The 15,569-nt window shown below is 39.2% G+C and overlaps 1 protein-coding gene across 2 annotated transcripts in view; it reads right to left on the reverse strand.

The window, feature by feature from the left end:
* The window catches only part of Ak1 (Adenylate kinase 1), a 37,324-nt gene extending 33,850 nt beyond the window's left edge, over window positions 1-3,474 (reverse strand). The window contains exon 1 of one of the 2 annotated variants that reach the window (XM_053796553.2): window positions 1,092-1,232. In XM_053796553.2, coding sequence (XP_053652528.1) covers window positions 1,092-1,094 — 3 coding nt within the window. In that variant the 5' untranslated portion in view covers window positions 1,095-1,232. Of the gene's footprint in view, window positions 1-1,091; window positions 1,233-3,402 lie in introns of those variants that run through there. The other variant, XM_053796554.2, reaches the window with a different exon arrangement.
* Window positions 3,475-15,569: the final 12,095 nt, after the last annotated feature.

The following is a 15,569-nucleotide window of genomic DNA, read 5'->3' on the forward strand; positions in this document are numbered from 1 at the left end:
CAGCTATCATACCTTTGGGGCCCAGTCCCTGGACCCATTATGTACCTCTGTAATCTTTTGACTACCGCCCACAGGATGGGTATGGGGTGCATAATAAAGATATATTAAACTAACTGTTCATCCAGCAATGAAGAGATACCGAAGAGCTAATTTTTCTTAAGGGCCTAAAAACCCTAATAGAAATAAGTCACTATGCTTGACTTTCTTAGGTTATCCTAAGTTAATAACCCTTTTGTGCTTATCTGAATAAAATCTTCAGTCATCCTCTCCCTCAACACAAAAAAACTATTATAAAACCAATTTTAGAAAATTTTATTATCCAATTTTTTATCAATCTCAAATTCAGTCATGAATGTGCATTATATACGAGTTACTACATATAACGAATACATATAAATAATGTATAAGCACACAGCCTCACGTGCCCTGAAGAGCGAAGCCATGAATCGCGTAGCCAATTAAGAGCATAAGCATAATCATGGGGGAGCGCTAAACCCGTAGGATTATACAGCGCATGTGGGTGGGATGGAAGGTATTCAGACTCAATTCAGGGAACCGGAGCACAGATCCAATTCCCTGGATCAAGAGCCCCTCACCAGCGTCAAGGAACCTCCCTTGAGGGGAGCCAATTAAGAGAACCCAGAGTTCGATTATTTAATATCAACACAGCGCAAGACACATCAAATGTCAATTAAACGTGATTCTACGAAACACACAACAATCGTGTTAGATGAAACATTTTCATACGTATCTATATTATTGAGTTTTAAAGATGACTCGCGTGAAAACCAAAGCCTTGTCTTAGATCATACAAAACAATTTAAAAAAAAATTTCGACTTTTTAAGCCGGAGTTAGCCACCCAGAATAACCCAATAAAGTACGTGGCTCATTGAGGACTGTCGTCTTAAAAATAGCCGTAATATAAAATATTAAGTAACCCTTAAAATATGGACTAAAGTAAACTTTCAGCATATACACACCGAAGCCATCCATTAGAACAAATAATGTTCGTATGCGTGTAAAGTTAATTTGATTTGAGTATGTGGACACTTAAGAGAAGTATGTACACATACATAAGTGAAGCACTAACCATGGTGTGGTAGAGGCAGAGTAGCGGCAACAGAAGCTAAGTGCGACCAGCACAGATAACGTCTCACCTACTACTGACCCCACACTGCTGTCAAGGTGGAACTCGCTCCGCAGCCAGCCAGCTAGCTAACGTGCCTGCCAGCCAGCCAGCCACCCAGCCAGCCAGGAAGATACTCACCTAGCCAGCCAGGAAAATAGTTACTCGCCTAGGCAGCCAAGAAGATAGTTACTCACCTAGCCAGCCAGGAAGATGGCTACTCACCCAGCCAGCCAGGAAGATAGTTACTCGCCTAGCCAGCCAGGAAAATAGTTACTCGCCTAGGCAGCCAAGAAGTTACTCACCTAGCCAGCCAGGAAGATAGTAACTCACCTAGCCAGCCAGGAAGATAGTTACCTAACCAGCCAGGAAGATAGTTACTCATCTAGCCAGCCAGCCACCCAGCCAGTCACTTTGCTCTCCTGCCTGCTGTGCTTCCTGTCCACCCAAGTTAACTCCCCACTTGAACACGTGTACTGCCGGAGTGGCGGAGGGGAAGCTCCATTATTTCTACAGTCTTCTTAGCTACAGCATGTATGTAGTACATATCAACCCATTCTCACATTACGAATGATACTCGTGCCTAACCTTACAATAAAGAAAATGTGTGCAGAGTAAAAATTCAAACACGTTGGTTGTCACTGAGTTGTTTTTTGTTAAACTGCAAGTATAACCATTAATACCTTCCCTGCTTAAATGATTTTAGATAATACTTTATCATAGGAATATGTCGAATCCTGGCCGGGGAGAAGAGTCGTCTGGGCAAGTCTCTATTCACTATAGTGGGTCACATCTTAGGAAAGGAACGAAAAAGGACCTTAATGGAAATATGTCAGACTGACTTTCTTGGGTTATCCCTGATTATTAATACATTCATGAGAAAGTTCTAAATTTGTAGGGATTTTAGTCAAACAGCGTTTTAAGAGTAGGAGGAAATCGGGTTTCATCTAAGGAAAGGGCAGTTCCAATTCTGTGGGTCAAGAACCCTTCACCAGCATCAAGGCACCCTCTTGAAGGATCCGGGGTTGCTATTCTCACTCGTCTTCTTTGGATCCATTATAAACGAAAACATGATTCGTGTAACAGAATGGATATTTTCACATGTATTCTTCTGCGAGACTAAAATCGGATTATTTTTATTAATTACTTTTGTTAGATTTACATACTCGGGTACTTCTGCAGATCACCTTGCACTCCTAACTTGAATAACTTCATTAAACATACTGTTATAATGACGCTAAACTTCACATACTAAGTTATAATGATGATAAACTTCAGATACTGAGAAATGTAATGCTAGGAGACTATGCCTAGCGTATGTGGAAGTGAATGATATGGTGATACCGACAAGATCTGAGAAATGACACTTATGTACAATTGAGGACATTTATTAAAAGAAACGTTTCGCAGTGAGTGGTTTCTTCCACAGTGGGAGTGACTTCGTCAGTCCTAATTAGGACTGAGGAAGCCACTCGTGGCGAAAGGTCTTCTTTAATAAATGTCCTTAGCTGTACATAAATAAATGTCTTTTTCTAAAAACGCATAGGAAAAACCGCACTCCGGAAATGTTGAAACTTAAACTTCCCGCTGTGTAACCAAGGTTTTATGAAAGTTTATGCAATCACGCAGCCAGGACAGGAAACTCAATACTGGTCAGCAGAAAGACGGGGTCAGGAGCTAAGACTTGACTCTTGTAACCATATACAGATGAGTTCATATAAGCGAGTATACTGGGAAGCCTTTGTTGCCGGTGGCCTGGTGGCTAAAGCTCCCGCTTCACACACGGAGGGCCCGGGTTCGATTCCCGGCGGGTGGAAACATTCCTACACGTTTCCTTACACCTGTTGTCCTGTTCACCTAGCAGCAAATAGGTACCTGGGTGTTAGTCGACTGGTGTGGGTCGCATCCTGGGGGACAAGATTAAGGACCCCAATGGAAATAAGTTAGACAGTCCTCGATGACGCACTGACTTTCTTGGGTTATCCTGGGTGGCTAACCCTCCGGGGTTAAAAATCCGAACGAAAGCTTAACTTATCTTGGCGTTGAGATACAGTCACGGGTAACAAGCCTTCAAAGGAAGAGGGGATTATAACATTCAAGGGGAGAACGCTAAATCCGTAGGGGTCACACAGCTAGTGGAAGGTGTGGTTTAACGCAACGAAGTGTAGCGTAAGTTCAGTTCCCCAGATCAAGAGCCCTTCCACTGCATCAAGGCACATCCTTCTCCTCTTGAAGGGTATCCAGCGAGAACAAATGAGAAAATAATGTTTCTTACCATAGCTGAGACGATGTTTGTAAGTGCTACAATGATCTGGAAGTCCAGCTGCTAGAAACCTGGTCTCTGGTTGCTTAGATGGTACCCAGCCTGCCCGGGGTGGGAGAAAGGAATATATAGCACACTTTTGCCAGCCTCTGGGGCAAAGCCGGAGTTTTAAAGGTGTGTTTCACAGCTCAGACGTGGATTTTGGCGGAGGCTGGTATAAGACGTGTAGACCCCAGGATGATACAAGACATAGTTCTCAGGGGTGTGGTGGAACCTGGATCAGCCATGACAGCACTGTTGAGGCAGCAAGTGCAGCTGGAGCTGTGTCAAGGGTGTGGAGTGAGGCTACCAAGCTTCCCTGTCACCACTCCTCCCGCGAGGCCACTATCATCCCTCAAATATGAAATTGTGTATTAAAAAGAATCGTTATTTAACACCTATTGCAAGCCGTTAGAAAGTATATAAGGGAAAGTTATTAAACAATCTAGAGAATTTACAATTTAATGCGATGACCAAAATACAACGCACACTATGAGTTTTGCATATATGAACACCCACCATATTTTTCCCATATACATATCTAAGTTATTGCATTTGCTTTTTAATAAGCATTATGATGATAATTATATATAAAAGTCATTTTATTCAAGAAACATGGATGGTGGGAGGCAGGGAAAACGCGGCAACATTGCCGGAAAATGCTGTATTGATCCAGCCTCTGGCGCGGGACTCTTAACTGCTTCTCAAAACTGACTTTATAGTTTACATTAAAAAAAAAAAAGACTGGACAAAGAAACTTATGCACTCTTCCCCAGTTACAGAGTTGTCAGAAAGTGGTACATTCTAGAGAGTGATGTAGTTGAAGCAGGATCTATACATAGCTTTAAGAAGAGATAAAATAAAGCACGTGGAGCAGGGAGTGGACCTAGTAGCGGTCAGCGAAGAGGGGCCAGGAGCTGTGAATCGACCCCTGTAACCACAAATAGGTGAGTACACTTCGATAAATTTACAGGGGAAAGGTTTCGTTACGAGTATCTTCCTCAATAAATATCTTGAACTTTGCCCAAGTATCTGTGTACATACTGTCAGTATTACCAAGCCTATTTTCCAGTCGTTAAAAATCCTGTTTTAATAGTTAATGTGCTTGTTTTCAGAGTGAAATGGAGGAATGATTATTGTTTCGAAAAAGAAATGAAGGAAATACTACCAACATAATATATAGGGTTAGCGATAGCATAACAGATTGATTTGTGTAAATTCTATATTATAGTTATATACACATTATTACATTCATGAGAAAAACGCTAAATGTTATCATAAGGGTCATACAGCGCCTGTAGGAATGGTTGGCAGAGGTGCGATCCTAGAAAGGAAAGATCGGGTCCAGTTCCTTGAACCAAGAGCTCCTCATTAGCATGAATTTCAAAGTTATCCTAGCTGACACCCCCCCCAGGATGCTACACCCATGCACCTATTTACTACTAGGGTTAATAGAGGCAACAGGTATAATTATTATTATAATCAAAACTAAGTGCTAAACCTACTAGGGTCATACAGCGCTGCACAACAGGTATAGAAAGTGTTACCCATACATACCAACCTGCCCCAGGACTGAACCTTGGTCCTTAATATGTGAGCCACCATGATGCTGATGAAGGGCTTTTGCTCCAAAGAAATGGAGCTACTGATCTCTTGAAAGATCAAACCTGATTTCCCATTCTTCAGGTGATTATTACAACGTTCATGGGAAAGCGTTAAACCCGTGGGAGCACAGGTCCTATTCCTAAGATCAAGAGCCCACTCACTGGCATTAAGGAACCTCACTTGAGGGGCCCCAGGTACTGTATGACCCTTATGGGTTTAGCACTTTCCCTGAATATAATACTTAGAATTCAGAATCCAAAATTTGAAATAAATTCCCACTCTTCCATTTTTCGTTTCAACACCTGTCCATCTCCCCACAAGACCCTTGGCTAGTGCTGGCTACCTGTTTTACCTGAATTATTATTATTAGTTATGGGAAGAGTGGTAAACCAGTGAAAGTCATACAGTGTCTTGGGAAATGGAAGGCAATCATATATGATCCGAGGAAGGAGAGGTAGCTCTAATTCTCTCACTCAAGAGCCCTTCACCAGCATCATCATAATTCCACTTAAAAGAGAATGAGACAAGAAAAGACACCTGACAATCTCTCATAGTAAGCCTGTGTACAAATTTACACGATAAGCACTTCTGTCCTGTTTATGACCCTTAGGGGTCATACAGCACTTAGGGAAGATAGGAGACAAATTCAATCCAAGAAACATCAGGTCCAGTTCCTCAGATCAAGAGCCTCTACAGCACCAAGGGCCCTGCATCAAGAACCCCTCACCAGCATCAAGAAACCTTTGTGTCCTGTTTTGGACATGAGTACAGCATATTAAAATTGTCTGGAACCTTTTCAGGGTACTTAAACGAAATTAAAAGCAATCGACTAGTATTATATTATGTTCATTATTACTATATTCATAGGGAAACACTAAACCTGTAGGAATCATACAGCTATATTATGTTCAATGACCGTAGCATTTGTTACAGATAAGTTCCTGCATTCCACTTACTGACAGTCACCTAAAACATAATCCTTGTACATTATTATTGTTATAATCAAGGGGAAAAGTCCTCAACCCATAGGGCCATACAGTGCCTAGGGAAAGCGGACAATCAGGTTTGATCCAAGGAAGACTAGGGTAGTGTCTGTTCTATATAGCATCAGGGTACCTCTTCCCCGGTGGCATTATCATTACAATCATGGGGAGTCACACACCACCTGAAGGAATGGGATGCAGTCAGGTTTGATTCAAGGAATGGGAAGTCAGATTTGGACCTGACTGAGATACCTTCCTTGAGGGGAATGCCTCCAATGATAATAGTATTAACATTTTGAGGACTACATAAATAGATCATGAAGACTCGTTATCAAAGTTTTAACAGTCAAACCTCTACAGTAAAAAGTTATTCTTTGAGGCCCAAGCAGATTCAGTCCAAGTAGAGAGAGGGCAGCTCTAATTCTTTGTATTAGGAGTCCTTTGTGGTCATCAAATTATTGTAATAAAAAAGAAGCACTAAGCCACAAGGGTGGTCATCAAAAAAAGGACCAACATAGCCCATCTTCATTTTAAAGAGTGTCTTCTTACACAATCCCTTGCATAAATTTCTGAATGTTTCCCTTGTGCAAAATTTATTTTCTATAGATTCACAAGGAAATGATTATTATAATCATTGGGAATTACTAAACTGTAGAAGTCAAAGTGCCAGAGGCAAAAAGGAGGTTTGAATCATAGAAATTTTAAATCATTATATCAATAGCACTTCAAAAGAATTGATGCATCTCCCCAGATCAAAAAACTTTCATCGGCATCAAGGAACCTCCCTTGAAGAGAAGGCCTTCTAGAACTGTGATATATTATACAGTGTGCAGCACTAGCATGAAGCCCACACTTCATAAACCATGTTTAGAAGCTATAAAAGGTGCAGAGATTTGCTACTAGATCAGTCCCTTAACAAAGTGGCTAGAGATATAGTATAATCAGGGGAAAGTGCTGAACCTGTAATGTTCATACAGAAAGTGGTTTGAACTATAAGAGACTAATATGATTAAACCTAACCACCTTGGAAAAGAGAATGACAGGGTGAGACACAATAACTACCGTATGTACAAAATACTAAGAAGGATTTCAGACACACTAGAGATACTGGAAGGAGAGGCACAAGGTCAAGAGTGGAAAGATGGAAAGTGAAAACACATAAACCATAGGAACATCAGGAACAGATGCTTTATTCTCTGAGCAGTATGAAAGTGGAATGAGCTAGATAGAGAAGTGGTGGAGGTAAACCCCAGTGTACAGTTCTACAATTAGATATGTCAGGCCAAGAAGCCGTGAACCAGTAATGTTGGCCAACTGAAGATCAAGGAGGGGCCAGTAGCCATGATTCAGTCCCAATAGCGGAGCCAGCTCAAAGGACTGTGGCACCCTGTGCCAATTTTCTTTTGGCACTCAGCTTATCCTGGTTTTAATAAAAAAGCATTTTAGTGAAAAATTTTCATATTATTACAGTATTTGCTTCATTTCATTCTGTACATTTCATTAAAATCTTTTATATGAAAATATTTTATTAATTTTCTGTGGAGAATTTATTTTTAAACTGAAAATGTGTTTCTTGTTGACTGATGTTGATATTTTGTATTTTTCTGCTGCTTTCTCAGTTTCTGGCCCCTAAACTTCTGTAACTAAACTTCTGCCCAGTAAACGTAAGTCAAGGAGTACATAGAACTGAAGAGAATTAACAAGACAGACGACAAGTAACTCCACCTTTCCTTATCTGCATCCCTTGCTTCCTCAATATTATTGTTCAATACATGTTACCACAACTGCCCCCCTTCCCTAATATTTACACTTTTCCCAACCACACTCAAGACATCCTTTATTTCCTTCATACTTACCCCACATCAGCTAACATTCCATGCTATCCCGATTTTTTTTTTTCCAACAAGTCGGCCATCTCCCACTGAAGCAGGGTGACCCAAAAAGAAAGAAAAATCCCCAAAGAAGAAAATACTTTCATCATTCAACACTTTCACCTCACTCATACATAATCACTGTCTTTGCAGAGGCGCTCAGATACAACAGTTTAGAAGTCCCTCCAAACTGTCAATATCCCGAACCCCTCCTTTAAAGTGTAGGCACTGTACTTCCCATTTCCAGGACTCCAGTCTGGCTAACCGGAAGCCATCCCAATTACTTTTATTTTATTCATGGGAAGGTGCTAAATCCATATGTGAGGAAGGGGAGGATAGCTTCCTTTGAAGGAATCCCATCCTAATGCATACTATACATGTACTTCCAAACACCAGATAAATCATACAATACCTGGGGAATGGGAGGTAATGAGCTTTGATAAGGATGGAGATGGTTATATCAAACATAAATGGAAAGAAATCCATACAAATACTGAGGTTCTGTATATCATTTTTTGTACTGAAATAAAATGGAGATTTAAAACTTATAAACATGACTAACGTATAATGTCGCATTTTATGAGTGACAAAGTTACTAGTTATTATACTGAAGAATGAAAGAATGTGAAATGCTAAACAATTAATAACAAAAACGTTGAAAAGTGATAAATGCAGTCAATTCACAACTGTAATGTTCTAGGTAAGAATTTTGGGCAGGGCAAGGTACAGGTGGGCCCCAATTTACAGCACTTCGCTTTACAGCATTTCACTAATGCAGCGGTTTTCAATTATACCCATTTCTCATTTATTCAGACTTCCTACAAAAAAAAATATATTCACCACTTACTGAAAGCTAAGGACAAAAATATTTTAAGATAAGTAATGAGTGTTCTCCATGGGGAAGTGGGACAGGATTCTTCCTCCATAAGCCAGGCGTGTCATAAGAGGTGACTAAAATGCTGGGAGTAAGGGGCTAGTAACCCCTTCTCCTGTATGCATTACTAAAGATAAAAGGAGATTTTTTTTTTTTTGGGGGGGGGGCACCCTGCTTCGGTGGGATACGGCCAGTTTTTTGAAAGAAGAAATAATATGTGTATTGTATATGCATTTGATAGGACTAGCTCTATTGTTCACTTAATATATGGCAGTGTAAACATGTTATCAGGCTTTTATATGTATTTGAAAGTGAGAAAATGCCATGATTCACTTAACAGCAATTTTCCCTTTACAGCAGTAGCTCGGAACCTAACCTGCTGTATAAGCAGGGGCCTCCTGTATATGAACTTGTCTCCTAAAACTTTCTGTCACTCTTTCATAGCAGCAAGTAGGTTTTTTTTTTTTTTTTTTTTTTCAACAAGTCGGCCGTCTCCCACCGAGGCAAGTAGGTATCTCAATTTAAATATATTATTGTGGGTAGTATCACTGCACTATTCAAGTGCTTGGCTAAGGAAAACGCTGATATGTAAAGGTGAAAGGGGATTTCTGTCTAACAAAGGTACAGTGGTACCCCGAGTTTTGGCCACAATTCATTCCAGAAGGCTGTTTGAGTGCCGTTAATGAACGAATTTGTTCCCATAAGGAATAATGTAAATTATATTAATCCGTTTCAGACCCCCGAAAATGCACTTACAAAAGCACATACAATAATACACTTACATAACTGTTCGAGTTGGGATGTCAGCACCCACGACAGGGAGCTGTATGAAACTCGGGGTACCACTGTATGCCAAAATCATACTGTTATCTTGCTAATCCAAGATAATTATTGCTTTACCATGACACTTTTTCATCATATTAACATCAGCTACAAATTAAAAAACTACAGTACAGTAATCTGAAATACCCTGAACAAACAACTGATGGCACGAACTACATAAGGTAAATCCTCGATTTAATAAACTTTGGAAACACAGGTCACTTGAATCTTAAATGATGGATAAAGTTCAAAGGCTACAGAAATGTCCATTATTATTACAATTAGGGCAAAACAACCTTTTATCTATCCACTGCAACTGCCCTTATCAGCCTCCCTCTCCCTCTTTAAAGATGAATTTTAATCTCAAATTTAGCATTATTTTTGCTAAATAACCATATCCATTTTACAGAATTTTTTTTTTTTTTTCAACAAGTCGGCCATCTCCCACCGAGGCAGGGTGACCCAAAAAAGAAAGAAAATCCCCAAAAAGAAAATACTTTCATCATCATTCAGCACTTTCACCACACTCACACATTATCACTGTTTTTGCAGAGGTGCTCAGAATACAACAGCTTAGAAGCATATACGTATAAAGATACACAACATATCCCTCCAAACTGCCAATATCCCAAACCCCTCCTTTAAAGTGCAGGCATTGTACTTCCCATTTCCAGGACTCAAGTCCGACTATATGAAAATAACCGGTTTCCCTGAATCCCTTCACTAAATATTACCCTGCTCACACTCCAACAGATCGTCAGGTCCCAAGTACCATTCGCCTCCATTTACTCCTATCTAACACGCTCATGCACGCTTGCTGGAAGTCCAAGCCCCTCGCCCATAAAACCTCCTTTACCCCCTCTCTCCAACCCTTTCGAGGACGACCCCTACCCCGCCTTCCTTCCCCTATAGATTTATATGCTTTCCATGTCATTCTACTTTGATCCATTCTCTCTAAATGACCAAACCACCTCAACAATCCCTCTTCTGCCCTCTGACTAATACTTTTATTAACTCCACACCTTTTCCTAATTTCCACACTCCGAATTTTCTGCATAATATTTACACAACACATTGCCCTTAGATATGACATCTCCACTCCCTCCAACTGTCTCCTCGCTGCTGCATTTACCACCCAAGCTTCACATCCATATAAGAGTGTTGGTACTATTATACTTTCATATATTCCCTTCTTTGCCTCCATAGATAACGTTTTTTGACTCCACATATACCTCAACGCACCACTCACCTTTTTTCCCTCATCAATTCTATGATTAACCTCATCCTTCATAAATCCATCCGCTGACACGTCAACTCCCAAGTATCTGAAAACATTCACTTCTTCCATACTCCTCCTCCCCAATTTGATATCCAATTTTTCTTTATCTAAATCATTTGATACCCTCATCACCTTACACTTTTCTATGCTCACTTTCAACTTTCTACCTTTACACACATTCCCAAACTCATCCACTAACCTTTGCAGTTTTTCTTTAGAATCTCCCATAAGCACAGTATCATCAGCAAAAAAGTAACTGTGTCACGTCCCATTTTGAATTTGATTCCCCATAATTTAATCCCACCCCTCTCCCGAACACCCTAGCATTTACTTCTTTTACAACCCCATCTATAAATATATTAAACAACCATGGTGACATTACACATCCCTGTCTAAGACCTACTTTTATCGGGAAGTAGTCTCCCTCTCTTCTACACACCCTAACCTGAGCCTCACTATCCTCATAAAAACTCTTTACAGCATTTAATAACTTACCACCTATTCCATATACTTGCAACATCTGCCACATTGCTTCCCTATCCACTCTATCATATGCCTTTTCTAAATCCATAAATGCAATAGAAACTTCCCTACCCTTATCTAAATACTGTTCACATATATGCTTCAATGTAAACACTTGATCTACACATCCCTTACCCACTCTGAAACCTCCTTGCTCATCCGCAATCCTACATTCTGTCTTACCTCTGATTCTTTCAATTATAACCCTACCGTACACTTTTCCTGGTATACTCAGTAAACTTATTCCTCTATAATTTTTACAATCTCTTTTGTCCCCCTTCCCTTTATATAAAGGGACTATACATGCTCTCCGCCAATCCCTAGGTACCTTCCCCTCTTTCATACATTTATTAAACAAAAGTACCAACCACTCCAACACCATATCCCCCCCTGCTTTTAACATTTCTGTCATGATCCCATCAGTTCCAGCTGCTTTACCTCCTTTCATTCTACGTAATGCCTCACGTACCTCCCCCACACTTACATTCTGCTCTTCGTCACTCCTAAAAGATGGTATACCTCCCTGGCCAGTGCATGAAATTACCGCCTCCCTTTCTTCCTCAACATTTAAAAGTTCCTCAAAATATTCTCGCCATCTACCTAATACCTCCCTGTCCCCATCTACTAACTCCCCTACTCTGTTTTTAACTGACAAATCCATACTTTCCCTAGGCTTTCTTAACTTGTTTAACTCACTCCAAAATTTTTTCTTATTTTCATTAAAATTTCTTGACAGTGCCTCTCCCACTCTATCATCTGCTCTCCTTTTGCACTCTCTCACCACTCTCTTCACCTTTCTTTTACTCTCCATATACTCTGCTCTTCTTATAACACTTCTGCTTTGTAAAAACCTCTCATAAGCCTATCATTTTCTCTTTTATCACACCCTTTACTTCATCATTTCACCAATCACTCCTCTTTCCTCCTGCCCCCACCCTCCTATAACCACAAACTTCTGCCCCACATTCTAATACTGCATTTTTAAAACTATTCCAACCCTCTTCAACCCCCCCACTACTCATCTTTGCACTAGCCCACCTTTCTGCCAATAGTCGCTTATATCTCACCCGAACTTCCTCCTCCCTTAGTTTATACACTTTCACCTCTCTCTTACTTGTTGTTGCAACCTTCCGCTTGTCCCATCTACCTCTTACTCTAACTGTAGTTACAACTAAATAATGGTCCGATATATCAGTTGCCCCTCTATAAACATGTACATCCTGGAGCCTACCCATCAACCTTTTATCCACCAATATATAATCTAACAAACTACTTTCATTACGTGCTACATCATACAGAAATTTATTCCCTTTAAATACTTCAGTAAATCCTCGATTGAACGACTAATATGGGGGAGCGAGTAACTGGTAATGGTGATTGTGGACAGAGATACGATTGTTTTCCTGTCATTGTAAAAATAGTGAATTGTGTAAACAACAGATTTTGTCCATTATTTCTGAATCAATTGACAGTGGATATTGTCCCATTTTCCCCAGTCTGTTAAATCGAGAGTTTACTGTACAATAGTCAATATTTTATTACATAATTTATATTATAAAAACAGATTAAATAAAAACAGGTGTTTAGATTTCTTCCTAGGTAGTAGGTTGGTAGACAGCAACCGCCCAGGGAGGTACTACCGTCCTGCCAAGTGAGTGTAAAACGTAAGCCTGTAATTGTTTTACACGATGGTAGGATTGCTGGTGTTTTTTCTGTCTCATAAACATGCAAGGTTTCAGGTACGTCTTGCTACTTCTGCTTACACTTAGGTCACACTACACATACATGTACAGGCATATGTATACACACCCCTCTGGGTTTTCTTCTATTTTCTTACTAGCTCTTGTTCTTGTTTATTTCCTCTTATCTCCATGGGGAAGTGGAACAGAATTCTTCCTCCGTAAGCTATGCGTGTTGTAAGAGGCGACTAAAATGCCAGGAGCAAGGGGCTAGTAACCCCTTCTCCTGTATATATTACTAAATATGAAAGGAGAAACTTTTGTTTTTCCTTTTGGGCCACCCCGCCTCGGTGGGATACGGCTGGTGTGTTGAAAGAAGAAGAAGTTTAGATTTCTTATGCAACAGAACATCACAAAATTTACAGTATAAAATAATGAACTCTGAAAGCAAAGCAGTAACAAGAGTCTTATATTGTAACTGTATTAGTTCCCTAAATATACATATGGAAATTCAATGAACAGTTCTCAAATTCTCACTTATAACCTTGATCTCATTACTTAGAATAAACAATGTATCTTCCAGCAATAAACATCATACATTTATGTTGTCCAGCTGAGTAAACAATTATTTACTTCAAGCAAAATATTTTTACTTACCAGTCAAACCTAAAGTAAATCTATGGGATGCTTTGTAAAGAATAACAAACTTCTTTTCATCATAAGAAACTTTGATATATGAAGATATTAAAACTAATGGCAGTATTGTACAGCAAAAATTTTGATAAAATTTGAGAAAATGAGTAATATTGTGTAAATGTTTAAACTTGTTTCAAAATTAAACCATATTATTATCACAAGTTACTGTGATAATTAAGGCTTGGAAATTGTGTAAATAATAAAAATTACTAAAACCTACAAATTAATATACACCAGGGATAGCCACCTAAAGAGGAAGAGATTTTTTAATATACAGTACTGGTTATTTTCCACCAATGTAAGATAAATGCATTTTGATGCATAGATCCTTTTCTTTAGTTACATTATGTACAATATCAAACAGGTACAGCACGTCTGTCCAAAGCTTCAAACATACAGCACACTCATACACAATACTTGCATATCCAGACAGTAAATAGAGACAGGCAGTTTGATATACAAGGAGATGAAGCCAAGGACACAGATAGTAGCTAAAGCCATAGACAAACTATAGTAGTGCTTACAAGAATTTGTTCCCAGCCTCAGGGAGGTGAGTAAAAATGTTGCACTAGATGTGCAAACCATTATGTACAGTTTTTATGAGTAGATATGACCTGGTCGTGGAGGCCATGAATTGGGGAAAAAAAAAGTTTATTAAAGTTAAGAGGCAGGGGCCAGAAGTATTGACCATTCCTGCAAACACAGCTAGATAAGTACAGTACACACGTTAATGCTAAGAATATCGACAAAGAGAGTAGTGTATATTATCCTAAAATTTTTTTTATCACCAAGGCATTCTTCCACCAAGGTAGACTGATGCAAAAAAGGAAACATATACCATCCCTCAGTCAATGTCTGTCCTGCCAGCTAAAGGTATATACAAACATACATTGGTTTAAGTTGATACTTAGCAGTGTCCAACACACATACTCCATACTATGAAACTATAATATGACATGTGAGTTTTAATTAAAGAAGTTCAGTACCAAACCTATATGAGAGGAATGGAGTTGGCTCATCAAAAAATGAAGTACGAGAGTATGAATGGTATATGTATACACAGTCAATTTAGGTAGATGGACACATTTGTAAGGTTTTAATATTTTATTTAGGTTATGTTACACTCGCCAGGAGCTTTATTGAGCCTCAACATATGTAGATATCAGGAGAGAACAGAGAGTACATATACAGAAAGATGACATGAAATAGCAGGTAATGACAACAAAGATCATTGGGTTTAAAGTAAAAGGTAGTTAACAAAGTATAAAATAATCATATACAGTATGTTAAATGATAGAAGTGTTGTGGTGTATTAAGATGATTCTTGCAAATACCTCCGAGATGCTGAAGCTATTGCTATGTTGAGTGATTGTGTCTGTGACTGATATGAGAGAACCTTTCAGACATCTCTTCTTACAAAGCTTAGATTGTTTTATAATTCTGTGTCCTTCATGAGATGATTATGAAAGTTATGATGAAAGACACAAACATTGCTTATTAGTGTAAGTGTATTTATGTTCCGCAATATGTGTAATTAAACTTGTTCATGTTTTACCTACATAAACCTAGCAGCCTCTAATGTGTAAATGCCACCATCACTATTGTCAAGACTATCTGTTTTGGTCTTGGTGGTTTTGGCTGTTGGTACTCGGATGGTTTGTGTAAATAAAGCCTTTATAACATTCTCAGCTACACTGTTGTTAGGAAGAATGATGAAAGAGTTAGTGTTGGTTTCTGTTCTGGGTGGGTTGAGTATAGTAAAAGCTCTTTTCACATGCTCCAAGAAACTCAAGAAATTGTAATGACACA

Source organism: Cherax quadricarinatus, chromosome 80 (assembly GCF_038502225.1).
Source record: "Cherax quadricarinatus isolate ZL_2023a chromosome 80, ASM3850222v1, whole genome shotgun sequence".
NCBI classification, from domain to species: Eukaryota; Metazoa; Arthropoda; class Malacostraca; order Decapoda; family Parastacidae; genus Cherax; species Cherax quadricarinatus.